We start from the raw sequence: 16,250 nt of genomic DNA on the forward strand, positions 1-16,250 counted from the left end.
CCACTGGACAGTGCTGATGTACAGAAACAGAAAACAGAATAAACGAGCAGAGATGTAGGTAATGGCTACATGTGGTGGTGGGAGTTCATGCAAGTTCTCTTCAGATAACCTTTACGTTTCAAAATAGAAACAGGAAGCAAGGCCATTAGCTGAGAATGAAAACACGACACAATGCAGTAGAGATTTGAAAAATGAAAAGAAATATGATGCCTGAGCAGGAGAATGAGAAAGACTGGGGCAAAACCAATGGACTGTGAACCCCTGTGGGAGTCCAGGATTGCTGGCGTTCACCCAACTTCTTGCATGTACATGCATGTCTTCTGCCAAAATTGGCCAATTATCAGCCATTCTTTCTTCAAATACTTTTTCAGACATTCTCTCTTGCTCTTCTCCCTCCAGGACTCCCCCGCTGACAGAAATTTAAGATTTTTTGTTATAGTGCACAGGTCTCTGAGTTTCTGTTCGTTTTTAAAAACATTCTATATTCTCTCTGGTTCAGATTGAGGGATTTCTGTTGTTCTACCTTCAAATTCACAGACTCTCTCCTCTGTCCTCTCTATTCTGCTGCTGACACTGTCCAGTGAGATTTTTGTTTTGGTTACTGTAGTTTTCAGTTCTAAAATTTCCATCTTATTCTTCCTTATATCTTCAATTTCTTTGGTAGAGACCCTATTACTCATTTGTCTCAAGTGTGTCTATAATTGTACACTGAAGCATTTTTATAATGGCTGCTTTAAAATCCTGTCAGATAATTCTATTATCTATGTCATCCTGCTATCAGCATCTCAATTGCTTTTTTTTTTTCATTTGAGCTGATATTTTTTGGCTCTTTGCATGAGAAGTGATTTTCAACTGAATCTGAACATTTTGGGTATCATGACAGAAGCCTGTGGATCGTATTTAAATCTGTTACAGCAGTGGGTAAGAGGGAAGGCCAACTCATCACTGCTGTTATTGCTAGGCTCCCCACAGGGTCTCCACTGACATCAGATGGTTGGGGAGGCCTCATTCTTGCCTGGAAGAGAAGAAAGTCCCAGCTCCTTACTTGGCCTTCTCTAGCACTGGCAGTGGGGTGCGGGTGGGGGGTTGTAGCATCTCACCACACCCTGGCAAGAACGGAAATCCAGACTACACTCAGACTTTGCTGACAGGGGTGAGGGTGGGGCCACAGTTCTTTCTGTGGTGTCTGGCGCAGTAGGGTGGTTATTTGTGTCTAAAGTTTTCTGTCTTGCTATCTTGCTAAGCTGACCTTTTCCCACTCATTAGGCTAGAGAGCACAGGTAGGCTTTTTCTTGGGGCTTTTTCAGCTTGTGCCTACTGGCATTTCCAGGTTGCTGCTTTTTCCAACATCTAATCCAGGATATATGAGACAAAAAGAAAACCCTTGGAATCTACCATTACGTCATTCCTTGGGTCCCGAGGTCCCTAGCCAGACTGCGTTCTCTCTCCTTTTCACAGTTTTCTCATGTTTGTTTTAAACATAATGTCCAGGGTTTTTAACTGTTTGTTTTATATATAATGTCCAGGGTTTTACCTTCATTCCTTTGTGACTTTTAACAATTTCTTTTTCATATTCTATTACTAAAGGAGTTTCTACTGTGCTTATTTACTCTGTGTTCCTCCTAGGCTAGTTTTTAATTCTGAGATTATTTTAAAATTCTTTCCTAACTTCTATCAACTCACTTCTGGATTTTTATACTTCTGATTCTACTGTTCTTTCATGTCTTGCATCATTTTCTTACTGTATTTTAGCTTGTTTGGGAATAGTAAGTTTCCATCTTCATCAGTTTTGTAAGTATATTTTTCTAGTACAACTTCACATACAAAGGGGGGTTATTCTACCCCTTGGTCTCTTTATTCTATGTTACTTTACCTTTTATTTTTCTATGTCATTAATAACTTCATACTTTTTTCTATTGCTCAATTTTAAGTAAAACTAATTTTTTCCCAAGCTTGTACAGGAGAGGCCTGGGTTAGGATTATCTTCCTAATTTCACAGCTCTCCAGCTCACTCTTCTGTTGCTAACAGTGTAGTGTTCAAACACATGGCAGCTTGCTTGTTGAACTATCCTGGCTCTGTTCCCCTCCCTGACTGTCCCTGATTTTGAGAGCGAATGAGGCACAAACTGTTCTAGGCCCTTCAGATCCTACTACAGCTCCCTTGTGTTTCCCCAGTGCTAGAATATGCAAATCTTTCCAGTTCCAGCTGCTGTTCTCAAAGCAGCTTCTTTTAGGTGTCCTGGAACCCATCAGTCCTTTACTCCCTTTGCTTATTCGGAACAAATGGCAATACCACACAGGTCCTGGAGCTGCCACGGGGTTAGCCCCACCCATCTGTTTAGACACCCTCAGACCAAGCCTTGTTTTGTTACTCAGGTGTTTTTTGCGTTCTGCTACCCTAGTTGTCTGTGTGCTTTAATGACTGCTTGGGGGATTCAGAAACTCTGCCGCTGCTGCCATCATTCCATAATCCCTTACAGAACAGATGCTGGTTTTTGACAATCTTCATTAATAAAAAATGGCGAGAAAGAATGTCCAGGGCACAAAATTAGCATGAGTATGTGTTTATAAATTTTTCCCCAATGTCAATCTTCATAACTAACTTCATAACTCCCCTGTGATAATATATATTCACCATTCAAGATGAACAGCATGGGCCCAGCATTAGACCTTGAACACTGGCTCAAGTATTAGACAATGGCATAATTTCCTCTAGAAAACTATAAATTCAAACCATGTGACCTACAGCTGTGCTAATTAAAATAAGAGGTAAAATAAACCCCAATTTTTATAGAGCCCCCATGTGTACCTACGGCAAAATATGAGAGATGGTACCTAGAAAAGATGAATTATTGCTTATGATAAAAAAAAGTCACATTCTTTGTGACTCCCAACTTCAAAAACTAAGGCTATGTCAAACAAATTCTGGACTACTACTACCAAAATATTAACAGAGATTTTCTGGGTAATGGAATCACTGATGATTTCTTTTCTTTTTATTTCTACTTTGTAAATTTTTGAAATGAAAAACTAGTCCGCTTCTTGCAAAAATGTTTAAAACAACTTACGCTAGAACCATGTTGTAATCTGAGTGGTTGAACATATATCCTCCAACAATCCACATTATATTTCCATTGACCACAGCTTTGTGAGAGGCTCTGGGAAGCTTTAGGTTAGAATATTCCTCTCGAGTCCAAAATGACTGGTTAGCTGGTACAGGAACTGAACATCCAGGACCTAATAAAACAGAGTAAGTTAGCTTCACAAAATGCAGCTTTAAAATTAATGTATTTCAAGTTTTAATCATGTAAATGTAACAAATATCTGAAGAATACTTAGTTTTCCTTTAGCATCTAAATATCAAAGTCCTTTAATTTGTGCTTTCCATTCACTCAAAGCTGGTGACCAAGGGTCATCTCCAATAAAATTCAAAATCACACACTTTTCTAATTATGACCTGACCATATCCAAGTTAGGGTTTTTTAGTAATGAAATACTTGTTTAAGCAGCTCTCAGAGGAAAAGACCAGACAAAGGGATTATTAATTCAAATGAAAAACTTTCAGGCTAAAATGTAAAGACTAGTCCCAGGAGTAATAATAGAAACTATCCACTTCCTGGAAAATCAAGAAACACCACGGTTAGAGGGTGTGGCTCCTGCTGCAAGCTGCGCACAGCGGGAGGTGCTCAAATACTTCAATTACTTAACTCTTTGGTGGCGGCCAAACCGCACAAAGCTTTTCAACAAGCACAGTTCCTTTCAAAATAAAAGTGCTCTGAAGAAAGGGTATGTGTATGAAGAAAATTACTAAATCAGTAACAGCTGTTGTCACAGATCCCTGAAAGAATTTGCTGAAATTTAATAATCTCTATCTGCAGATAATTCCACTTGCTGTTTTAGGATTCTATTATATAACAGACCCCAACTTTCCAGAATTTATTGAAAGTTTCTGAGAGATACCGTTATTGTTAGTTCTTGTCCCAGCCCCCCAGCTTGGTTCTCGGCTATGTGTTCTTAAGACTGTGACCAAGCCCTCCAACTTGCATGAACGAATTACAAAGAATGTCAAACCCTTCCACAATTCTAAAGAGACCACAACCACACATCTGTGAAATTCAAAGATTTGTAAGAATCTGAATAAAGAAATACAAAAACTTAAATGCTACATATGGTACATAGGCAAGGAGTAACATCAACGTAGAACATAAGGAACTAGGAAGATGCGGTAAACTGGAAGAAGAGCAAAGATAAGAGAAGTTCCTACCCTGCCAGTCTGGGAAGCAGGAGCATCCTCTGACATCACTTGAATTGCAAATGCCTCGATCAGGGAAACCACAGTCCTGTATGCAGTGAGGAATGTCGCAGGCTTCACCTTTCCAGTTTTCAGAACATTCGCATTGGACTGTGTTGCTGCTATTACTGATCTTACATTCTCCTCGGCCTGAGCAATTATTCGGACACATGTCAAAACTATAAAAACAGGGAAAAGTAAATCAACACAAAGCAACACGTCAGTTAATTTAGCAGAACTTCCGCCTACACATTTTAATACTACCTATCACTGGCTCTCCAGTTCATTCCCAAGCATAACGGCAGGACTTACCTTTCAGCCTAAGTGTGGTCACTCAACACTGTAACTAGGGCATTTCAACGCTGTTGGATTCCCAAAAGAAGAGACAAGTTTAAAAACTTATGTAGGGAAAAGAAATTCTCACAAAATGTCCAGGCCTAGCTACTCAAGGATGGGATGACCATGCTGTTCTTGGTGGCCCACCAGCGATGAGCATGAGGAAATGAGCTTGCAAGTTTGGAGGAAGAGGATAAAACAAACTGCTAACAATACCCTGTACCGTCCTCATGACGCATATACCTCCGGATAGTCTCTGAATGTGCAGAGAATTTAAGATTATTGCCTGGATTGGTGAGGAATTAAAATTCCTCAGTAAGTTTATCTATTCATGTCGGATGGAAGAAAAGGGAAGACCAGTTTTACTTAACAGCTTAACTATTAATGTGTCTCATTAATAACAGGACTTTAAGGTAGCTGTATTGAAAACACTCTGAAAAGACATAATTCAGATTTTAAAGGAGGGGGCAATAACTGAACTTTTAAGAGCATGGATTTCTTCTCAGGCCTATACAGAAAACTAAAAAAGAAAATTTGCAGCAAAGCATATCAGAAAATCAGGAATCAGCTATTAAAAACAAGCTAATTAGGGGCACCTGGGTGACTCGGTGAGTTAAGCCTCCAACTCTTGGTTTCAGGTCAGGTCATGATCTCATAGTTCGTGAATTTGAGCCCTGCATTGGGCTCTGTGCTGTCAGTGCAAAGCCTGCTTGGGATTCTCTCTCTCTCTGGCCCTCCCCTGCTTGTACTCTCTCTCTCTCTCTCTCTCAAAATAAATAAACTTAAAAAAAAAAAAAGCCTAATGTTCACACCTACAAATATCAGTTATAATATATTTATAATTCAATAAATATTTGTATGCAGTATTTTAATAGTCCATATATAATTATAATGAAAGAAATGTGTATGCCCCAGTAAGCAGAATAAGTACACAAAGTATTCTGTTAAAAAAGCTAAATGACTGGGGCGCCTGGGTGGCTCAGTCGGTGAAGCCTCCGGCTTCGGCTCAGGTCAGATCTCACGGTCATGGGTTCAAGCCCCGCATCAGGCTCTGTGCTGACAGCTAGCTCAGAGCCTGGAGCCTGCTTCCGGTTCTGTGTCTCCTTCTCTCTCTGCCCCTCCCCCTCTCATGCTCTGTCTCTCTCTGTATCAAAAATAAATTTTAAAAAAACCATTAAAAAAAAATTTAAAAAAAAAAGCTAAATGACATTCCTGTAGGCCTCTAGAAAGAGGTGCCTACTGTCTCTCTGTAATAATACAAACAAAGAAGTGGAGCTTCAGTTTCATCTTTATCAAGAAAAAGGACTTTGGGGCACTTGGGTGGCTCAGCTGGGTGAGTATCTAACTCATGGTATCAGCTCAGGTTGTGATCTCACAGTTCATGGGCTCAGGTCCCCACATCGGGTTCCACACTCAACAGTGCAGAGCTTGCTTGGCATTCTCTCTCTCTCCCTCTCTTTCTGCCCTTCCCGGCTCACTCTCTAAAATAAATAAATAAATAAATAAAGCTTTTAAAAAGCTTCTAAAAGAAAAAAGTTTAAATTTCTGAATGGACTTGTTATAGTAAAATGGCTACAACAATCACATTTTGGTTTTATAAAAGGCCTAAACTAAAACTGTAGTAAAATCACTGCCATGGAGGTATCAGCATGTTACACCAAAAATATGCCCAATCAGAATTTCCTATTGACACACTTATTAACCATATACAAGGAAATGGCACGCAACCAAAATCTATGTTACTGAAATGATGAAGAGAAGGGAGTAACCCTTAGCACCTTTTGAACTAAAGGAGGGAAAATATAACAGCCTCCCTTACACCTCACTTCCCCACTCCAGTACCCTTAGGCAGAGGTTTATCTCATGTGCCAAATATTAATTGTGAGCACTCTTTAAAGTCACATAAAATCTCAGGGTGCCTGGCTGGCTTAGTCAGTTGAGTGTCTAACTCTTGGTTTCGACTCAGGCCGTGATCTCACAGTTCGTGGGTTTGAGTCCTACATCAGGCTCCACACTGACAGCATGGAGCCTGCTTGGGATTCCTTCTCACTCTGTCTCTGCTCTACCCCACTTGTTCTTGTGCTTTCTCTCTCAGGATAAGTAAACAAACTTTAAAATTAAATAGGAGCGCCTGGGTGTCTCAGTCAGGTAAGCATCTGACTCCTGATCTCAGCTCAGGTCATGGTCTCAAGGTTTGTGAGCTCAAGCCCCACACTGGGCTCTGTGCTGATGGTTGGAGCCTGCTTGAGATTCTTTCTTCTCTCTGCTCCTCACCTGCTTGTGCTCTCACTCTCTACATAATAAATAAATAAAGTAACGTAAAATCTCAAAACACAAATATCATTTTTTAATCTCTGAAAAGTGAAAGTGGCAGGTAATAGTACATCAAAACATCTGCTTATGTGTCTAAACTGGAAAACTGAGAAAAATTGGTCTAATTATCTGTGCTTAAAATGTGACTCAGAAATAAAATGAAGTGTCAATTTGTGTGAAAATAAAATATAACTATTTTTTTTCTTCTTTTAAAAGAAAACCAGGGAACACCACGTAGCTGTGGGTAACCAGTCTCAAGGGTCCCCCAGCTACGGTCAGCCCAAAGGTAGGATTCAGTGCAACCTGAGGACACCTGGAAAAAGAATAACAATGTTTTACGTATGTTTCTAGGCATTCTTCTGGGAATAAAGACTATCATTTTATTTAGCTTTTCAAAGGGTCTGAAACCCCTAAACTGGTTTAGGACTCCTTTTTAAAGAGCAGAGATCTTGGAACCAAGAAACTAATAAAAATTTAGGATAACCTCAACCTTCCTTCGCTTTACAAATAAATACTAATTCTGCTCTCCAGGAGATATCAAGGCTTCCCTTATACCAATCAGGCTAAGAATAATAGGCATTTCTTGGTCATAGAGCTAGAAGAGCTCTCCAGTGATGGGGTGAAGGGTTTCCAATGTCGAGGGGTGCTTGAATTGCTCCCCACTCCAGGGGTGCTCCCTCCCTGGAATTTCTCTTCTCCCTCAAGGCTGCTATTATGAGGGGCCTTACAAGAGCGAAGACCATGCCTAAGAACCTACAGGGAACCCAGAACAGGGCCTAGTTGAATGCTACTCAGAGTGTGGGCCATGGGCAGGCAGTAGCAGCAGCATCACCCAGAGCTTATCAGAAATTCGGATTCTCGGGCCTTAGCTCTGTTGAACAACGGTTTCCAGGTAGGACCCAGGAATCTGCATCTTAACAAGCCCTCCAAGAGATCTCAGTGCATGTGAAGTTTGAAAAGCCCTGGCCTGGGAGGGGATGGCTGGCTGGCTCAGTCAGAAGAACACCTGACTCTTAATCTGGGGTTGTGAGTTTGATCCCCAAGCTGGGTGTAGAGATTACTTAAATAGATAAAAACTTAAAAAAAGAAAAGCTGTGGCCCTCCCCTTTAGAGGTGAGTGTCCCACTCAATGCCATAGCATTCTAACCTTCCTCTGGGAACTGTGCCCCCACCAGACCCCTGACCTCACCTTCCTCGGCTAGGGTCACCTAGAGGCTCCTCTGCTTACCCAGTTTCATAGCTGCCAGTTCCCTCCTTGAAACTTTCTTTTCTGAGCTTCTGTGACAAACTGGCATTCCTCTGCCCCTTAGCTGCCTCTACTGCCCCTCTCCTCACTGTGCACTCAGCCCCATGGGCCAGTGACTCCCAGATGACATCCCCAGTTCTGGCAGCTCTTCTGGGCCCTAGATCTGAATATCAATGTCCTGCTCACACATCTCACTTGTACCCAACCAGACTCGTCAATCTTTCCCCTCAACCTAGCCTTTATGCCTGCCTGGGTCACTAAAAATCACCTTGCTAATACTGTGATAAGCTGCCCAGGTGGCCCAGTCACAAAGCCCGGGGCCCTGAAAAGCTAAATCACCCTATCAAACAAGGTAGAGCTGGCTCTAAATAGGCCTGCAAGAATCTGGAGACTCTGAGAAAACCGGCAGCAGTAGAATCCAGCATAATGGTTACACATGGAGCTTACTGCCTCAGAAGCTCTTCAACACAAATCCCTTGTTTAGGGTCCTTTATGAATTCAGCTGCTTATGAAAACAAACTTTTCTTAAGAGGAAAAAAATAAAAGCCAAAAGTTAGCCTCTTTCCTATCACAACAAATTCCCAAAGCTGCCAAAGTCTGTTGTCTACATTTCCTTTGTAACCTCAAGGAAGTTCTCATCCATGGGCCAACCACTGAATATGTGAAAATGAATAATATTTGTTAAATCGCACTCACCAAAAAACTCCAAATGTTTTTATCCGTTAGCAGAAAAATGCCCCTCTCTTCCAGGAGAAGCTCAAAAGCAGTTAGAGCTAGGTTGAAATTATGGTCCCACCTCACTGACAATGTATTTTACCATTTCCCACCAGTTTCTCAATTACAGAACGAGCGAACAAATAGTGCCCATACCTCATGAGTTTTTAAATGAACATTAAATGAGAAAATCCATGCAAACTGCTTAGTGCAATGCCTGGCACACTGGCAGCTCTCAACTATGTTAGTCATTATTACTGTTAAAACAGTACAGTCTCTTAATAAAATCACGAAGATTAGACTTAAATATCTTACTTGTAAGTGATATTAAATCCAGTCAAATTATAAGCAGCATCACTAAAAAAATGCAGCAGGGCATAACCTGAGGTGGCCACAACCTCGGGGACAGTCTCGTTGCCATCTCTCTCGGGAACGATGAGGCCGCTGAAATGGAAACACATTTCCTATAAAGGGAAGCACACTCAACAGGCACGTCACATGGCGGCATACAAATTCAAAATTGGAATTCATCCTTATAATTAAAAAACAAAATCCAAAAACACTTTCAGGAAGACAGGCAAATTCCTGTGAAAATGCATAAGTGCTACCCTATTAATTTTGGGTCCAGTTCTGAATCCTCGGAGGGACAGATCTGAATCTTTCAATAGTCTCTCAGGTTTTGCATCCCTCTCTCTCCTCAACTCTCTTTCCCTCTTCCCCTCCCCCTGGTCCTCCATTAGGTTTCTTCTGTTCTTCTGTTAGACCTATGAGTGCAAACACATGGTATCTGTCCTTCTCCGCCTGACTTATTTCGCTTAGCATATTAGGGTCAGGATTTCAAGCCCCACATTGAGTACAGTGGTGACCTAATTTAAAAAAAAATTTTTTAAAGAAGAAGAAAACCACCTAAATGCTCATTTACAGAGCGTTAGATGAATGAACCATTCCCTATCTATAGGTTTATAGAACTAACAAGGAGCTCCTCAAGGCATCCAATAAGTAGGAGAAAAAACAAGCTGCAAAACAATGGGCCTAGTATATGTGTACATTTATGCATACTTGGGTAAGTGCATATAAAAATAATGAAATGGAAGAATACAGAAGCGGAAAATTAGGAAGAGGGGCCAGGATTTTCATTCAATAAGAATATCTAGACTGAATTCTACAAACTCTAGGACTTTGAAGGTACTCTGGGGTTTATAAAACAATGAAGCATTCTGCACTGTGTATTCAACTAACAAATATTTACTGATACTGCATGTGAGACACTGCTCTAGGCACCAGAACACATCAGTGAAGAAGTCCCTACTCTCGTGGAATTCACAATAGAGAAACAAATAATCCCAGAAATATCCGTCACCCCCACATACAAGTGAGTATATGTAACACCAAGCAGAGATAAATGCCACGAGAAGAAAAAAAACAGTGAAAGAATAAAAGGTACAGGGGCGCCTGGGTGGCTCAGTCCGTTCAGTGTCCAGCTCTTGATTTCAGCTCGTCATGATCCCAGGGTCCTGGTTTCAAGGCCCGCTCTGGGCATGAAACCTGCTTAAGAGTCTCTCTTTCGCCCTCTGCTCCTCCTGTTCTCTAGCTCTCTCTCAAAAATAAGGGACACCTGAGTGGCTCAGTTGGTTAAGAATCCAACTCTTGATTTTGGCTGAGGTCATGATCTCATGGTGGGTTTGAGCCCCACATTGGGCTCCATGCTGGCAGTGCAGAGCCCGCTTGGGATTTTCTCTTTCCTTGTCTCTCTGCCCTTTCCCTGCTCACGCATGCATGCATGGGCTCTCTCTTTCTCTCTCTCAAGATAAAGAAATATATCTTAAAAGGGGGGGCAGGAGCCTGGGTAGCTCAGCTAAGCATCTGACTTCAGATTCTGTGTCTCCCTCTCTCTGTGTTCCTCCCTGGCTCACAAACATGCTCTCTCTCTCAAAAATAAATAAAGATTAAAAAAAAAAAGTGGTACTTTAGAAAGGGCAGCTAGGGAAGGCATCTTGGAAAAGGTGACATTGGCTTTCATCAGTTTTATGTATCAGAACCCCTTGAAATGCTAAATGGGGAAGTACTTATAAGAGGACCACTTAGAAGCAGATATGCTGAAAGCAATCTTCCCATAAGAAATACTACTGGCCCAGGAATGACTTGGGGCTTCAGTCACATGTGAAAGACCCCACACTCTTCTCCTAGCATGAGTTTCAGGACCAGAGGGAACGTCAGTCCTCACTCCCACATCACTGGGGATGTCATGGACATCTGGGAACCTCAGTGTCCTCAAATGAACATGGAGATAAATCCTATCCACCCAGCAGTGATACAATAGAATCAAACTATTATAGCATGTGAAGTGCTTACACATTGCCTCACATTAGTAGGTGTTCGGTAAGTGATGGCTAACAATATTTATTCTTTATATTATGGTGGGGACATTTCAGTGTGCAGAACAAATGATAGACAGGGCAGAGGGAGAAAGGACAGAATCACAGAAGGGGTGCGAAGGCCATCTACTCTAGATGTCCATGATGCTGGAGAAAGGGGGTCAGTTTCCCCACTGTCAGGGAGAATCGGTCATTTGCTTCTTTATACTTTGAAAACCTGACATTATGACAGCTTTGGAATGTGCTACTTTCTCCTAGTGTGAAAATAAAACAACTGGTTTATGATAAAAATAAACTTTTACAGGGTAAATGAATACAAATGCAGCCTCAACCCAGCATGCAAAGCAATGGAAAGTGTGTGGGTGAGAAAGTGATGCTGCAGGCATGCCATTCAGCTGTCACCCAGAGCTGCCTCCCACCGCCCCCCACCTCCTGCCCCCAGGTAGATAAATACACAGCTCAGGTGGCAGCCGGTTTTTCAACTTGGGCAAATCAAGAACTACCTGCCCTGGGGGTCTATATAATCTTGTATTTTAAACACAAAGTACCACTGTTTAGAACTATTTTAGAAAATCTCTGTTCAAAGATATTGATTATAACGGTGCCAGGCAGACACGGGCTCTATGAACACACCTGGGGCACACCCTGACTTCACCAACTACACTATTCAAGTTTCCTAGCAATCCTAGGTCTCCTTGCGAGACTAGACGCTCCTCAGGGCTGGGAGATGTGGAAGGTAAGCCAGATTTTTTAAAGTCGGGGTGGGAAGTGGGGGAGGGTGGTCAGAGCCCAGCAGTGGGCTAGGCAGGGTCTGTACTTCCGCCTGGTAAAAGAAGGTCTGAGAACCTGAGGAATGCCTGCCTTTGACTACTCTGTGCACTGTGGTCTGACCACAGCATCATGAGGCTTTTTCATGAGGCTCCTCTGACAGCCCTTCATTGAGGTCTAAACAACTGCCTTATCAATATGTCACTCCCCCACCAAAAAACAAAACAAAAAAACCTCTAAAAGGAATAATGTTCTGTTGGGAGAATGTTCTTGGAAAGGAAAAGTATTCTCTCTGTTCCATCACTGCTACCACCTCTGCATCTCCTACCAACAGATCCCAGCAGAGGAGCTGCTCCACAAAGGTGCTACGTTTACACATTTGCTGAACTGAAGGCACCACGAAATCAAGATGTGGTACAGCTTGCAAGAGTCTTGCTCCAGCGATTCTCAGATTTGTCTGCTAATGGAACTCTGATAAACAAATTTTATTCAGAAATTCAAAATGTAGAAGATAAATGTGATCGACCAGCTCAGAATCAAATTAAACTTTGTAGTTTGCAACATACTCAGAGGGAACACAGTATAACACCAGCACTTTGGGCAGAAGCTGAGGACTAGAGGGGTGCCTGGGTGGCTCAGTCGGTTGAGTGCCCGACTTCGGGTCAGGTCATGATCTCACGGTTGGTGGGTTCGAGCCCCACGTCGGGCTCTGTGCTGACAGCTCAGAGCCTGGAGCCTGCTTCGGATTCTGTGTCTCCCTCTCTCTCTCTGACCCTCCCCTGGTCACACTGTCTCTCTCTCTCTTTCAAAAATAAATTTAAAAAAAAGAAGCCAAGGACTGGAGCACTCACATGACCTGTTCAGGTTCATACAGAGACTGGGGCAGAACTGGGATAAACAGTCCCCAGCTTCTGAATCCCGTGTGGTTCTTTTCTTATTAGCGGGGCTGTCTGCCAGCAGGCTCTCACCACTCTGGGCTGCCGCACATCAGCACCGGCTTGACTCCTCTCCCCAGAGCGCTCCTGGCCCAGCAGCACCCCTCTGCCCCCACCCAGTGACAGAGCCCTCATGGCTTCAGCAGTCATTCTCAAGGTGTTCTGCATATTGGTGCTTTTAGGAGTTTTGTGTTTCAGGTAAATTTTGATTTTTAAGCACATGTTTTTTTACTAACACCTTAGAAAATTCACACTATGTTGTCAGTTTAAATTTTAAAATAACCAATAAATTAATGTATATTTTCAAGCAACCAGCTTTTTTGGGGAAACATAAAAAGCCTCCTGTTAATCTGTGCATATATACATATACTTTGGATTCTCTCTGAAGTCACTGACTTAGGGATGCCTGGGTGAATTGGTCAGTTGAGTGTCTGACTCTCGATTAAGGGGTAGATCATGATCCCAGGGTCATGAGATCGAGCCCCCTGTCAAGCTCCATGCTGAGCATGGAGCCTGCTTAAGAGTCTCTCACTCTCTCTCTTTCTCTCCCCCCACAAATAAATAAATAAATAAATAAAATTAAAAAGAAGCCACTCACTAGTTGTTTTGTCGCTGTTGTTGCTTCACATGTTGGTGGACCAGACACACAACCCAGGGGAGCCACAGAGTTATGCATACTTGCTTGGCTGACGCTCCCCCAAGGGTTACCGGCAAGCTGACGACAGTGCCCGGCACATGGGACTCCATGAATTTTGATTCATGAACTCAGTGTCAAGTGAACCCCCAAGTACTATCATGGTAACAGCATAATACAGTTTCCACGCTTGTGTTGAAGTTTGGGGTGCCTTGCTATAACCTAAGGTATGCTTCAAATTATGGTATAAAGATAAGCGCACCCAACACTTGGACAATGACATTTTACTGCTTAGCATGGCCTATCTACCTTGCTCTCTGGGTCCATAGTGGACCTCTGAAACCCAGAAAGTAACCTCAGAATACCCCATATATTTAGTGTTAAGTGTTTAACTACTAATAAAGAATATACTTGCTTAAAAAAATCACAATACATAATTGGTATTTTCCTCATTTTCCACAGGTAACTGCTGTTAATTTTCTGTGTATTTTTCCAAAAAGCTTCCTTCACCCATATTAATGCATATACATAAATACACACCTACCTGCCTGCCCACACGCACGCTAGCGCGCACACACACACTCAATCTGAATTCAGCAAATAACTACTGAAGGCCTGTGCAATGAGGAACAAAACATTTTTTAAATGTAAATTCCACTACCACCACAAGAGTAAGTAAACTCAGTACTACTCCCATGATCAGGAAACTGAAATGAGAGGTCCAGTACTCTGCCCAGAAACTTACCAGTATCTACAGGAAACCAAGTCAGGCCTAGCACACAAGTGACAAAGGACTCCTGAACTAGTACTCTCGCCAAGTAATAAAGGTGGTAAGTGATAACAAAGGTGACAAGCTATAAAAGCTCGCAATCTAGGAGATAAGTTTGAAATCAGAAATCAGATAATGATTAACTAGTACCTATAGGGCAGAGCTTACCTAAAGGCAGCAACTAGTGGTGCGTAAATGGAGTCTCCATCATAAACATATAAATGGTCCCAACTACACTCTGTAGCAAAATGATTAAAACGAAGTCTCATTATTCTATTTGGCCTGAAAAGAACAGAAAAAGGAATTTATAATAATCAGCATAACTATCAAACATTTGAGAAGAAAACAGATTTTTAAAGATAAATTTACAGGGAGAGAAGAAATTAATAGTATATAAATGACATTCCTTCATTTGTCAAAGATTTACTTTGTACTTCCTATGTGCAAGAGACCACTCATCGTACAATGGTAAACAAAGCAGACATGTGTATGCCTCTTCGGGCCCGACAGCCCATACAGTGGCTGTTCTTTAAATGCCTGTGAACCAACCCTTTACCTGTTTGATTTCTGCACTTCTTTCCCTATTCAATTTCAGATTCCACACTACATCATTTCTCGGACACAACTGCCAGTTCTCTAAACTTGCCTACCCTTCTGCCTTTCCATGGAACTACCTGGCAAAGCCCTGGTCTAGAGAAAACCAGTGATCTCCTCTGACTCAGATTAAATCAAAGAAAACTAAGCTGTGCCAGAAGGAGTCACAACACTGGGTAGGCTGGTTCCAGGACTGGTCACAGCTCACCAACTTCAAATTGGCACTTTAATTCTGCCCGCAGTCCTACTACTAATTCTCTCTCTCCTTCCCCACAATTGCTACTAACTCCCAATTACTATTTCAAACCATTTGGTCCCACCTCCCAGCTTAAGCGCAGCACTCCAACAAAAATCTCTCAACTCCCCATTTCCCAAAACAGGTACACCTGTCTACTCCTCCTTCCATCTCTTAAACACTTCACATCTCACTCTCATCTGGAACTTCCCACACCCGTATTTAAATCTCCTTAAGTCTCACACATTTTACAAAAAACAACAAAACATAAAAACTTCAAATGTTAACTCTCCTTCCAGCTCTTACCCAACCTACCCCTCTTCTCTCCTCTGAAGAGAGTGAAACTCCACACAAGACTTTGCTTTCTGTTTCCTCACATCCCACTCACCCACTTTGCTCTCAAACCTGGCTTCCACCCAAACACTCCACTCAAGAAGCTCTTGGTAAAATCAGCACCATTTATATACCCTGGTGACGCCTAATTATATGTCTCCAGTCTAGGCCTCCCCTCTACCCCACACGTGTCCACCTAACATCGCTCCGCAAACAATTAAATAAGTACTTAACTAGTTGACTCAGCTGATGATGACTACCGTGAAGAAATGTAAGGAACGTGATGTATACAACAGGTGGCAGGGAGTTACCCCAGAAAGCTTTGGAAGAGATGAGAATCACAAGAGATAAGCCACGTGAAAAAAGCTGGGGAACAATGTTTCGGGCAGAGGGGACGGCACACTCCTAAAATCTCAGGGAGAAAGGGGCTGACGTGCCCAGGCAATGTGAAGAAAATCAGTGTGTCTGAAACAGGGCAAAAAGAGGAAACCACAGGAGACAAGAAGTGAGAGGTGGGCAAGGGGCAACAGCAAACACCGGGAGGCCAATTTCAAGGCTATCACAGTGGCCCAGAAAACAGAGGGTGGCTGGCGTCTTACAACAACCATAGAGATGGGCGAGGAAAGGGAGATCGTAGATGGACTGGGAACACATTCCAGAGGGAGAACAGACAGAACTTACTGGCAGGCTGAATATGGGGATAAGAA

General features: G+C 42.3%; 1 protein-coding gene across 3 annotated transcripts in view; it reads right to left on the reverse strand.

Moving 5' to 3' along the window:
* ATRN (attractin) overlaps positions 1-16,250 on the reverse strand; it is a 152,598-nt gene that overhangs the window by 98,740 nt on the left and 37,608 nt on the right. For all 3 annotated transcript variants that reach the window (XM_029919212.1, XM_029919213.1, XM_029919214.1), the window contains exons 3-6: positions 14,550-14,663; positions 9,216-9,344; positions 4,265-4,470; positions 3,069-3,237 (exon numbers count right to left, since the gene is read on the reverse strand). In XM_029919212.1, the coding sequence (XP_029775072.1) occupies positions 3,069-3,237; positions 4,265-4,470; positions 9,216-9,344; positions 14,550-14,663 (618 nt within the window). The remainder of the gene's footprint in view (positions 1-3,068; positions 3,238-4,264; positions 4,471-9,215; positions 9,345-14,549; positions 14,664-16,250) is intronic.

This window comes from Suricata suricatta, chromosome 12 (genome assembly GCF_006229205.1).
Source record: "Suricata suricatta isolate VVHF042 chromosome 12, meerkat_22Aug2017_6uvM2_HiC, whole genome shotgun sequence".
Taxonomy (NCBI): domain Eukaryota; kingdom Metazoa; phylum Chordata; class Mammalia; order Carnivora; family Herpestidae; genus Suricata; species Suricata suricatta.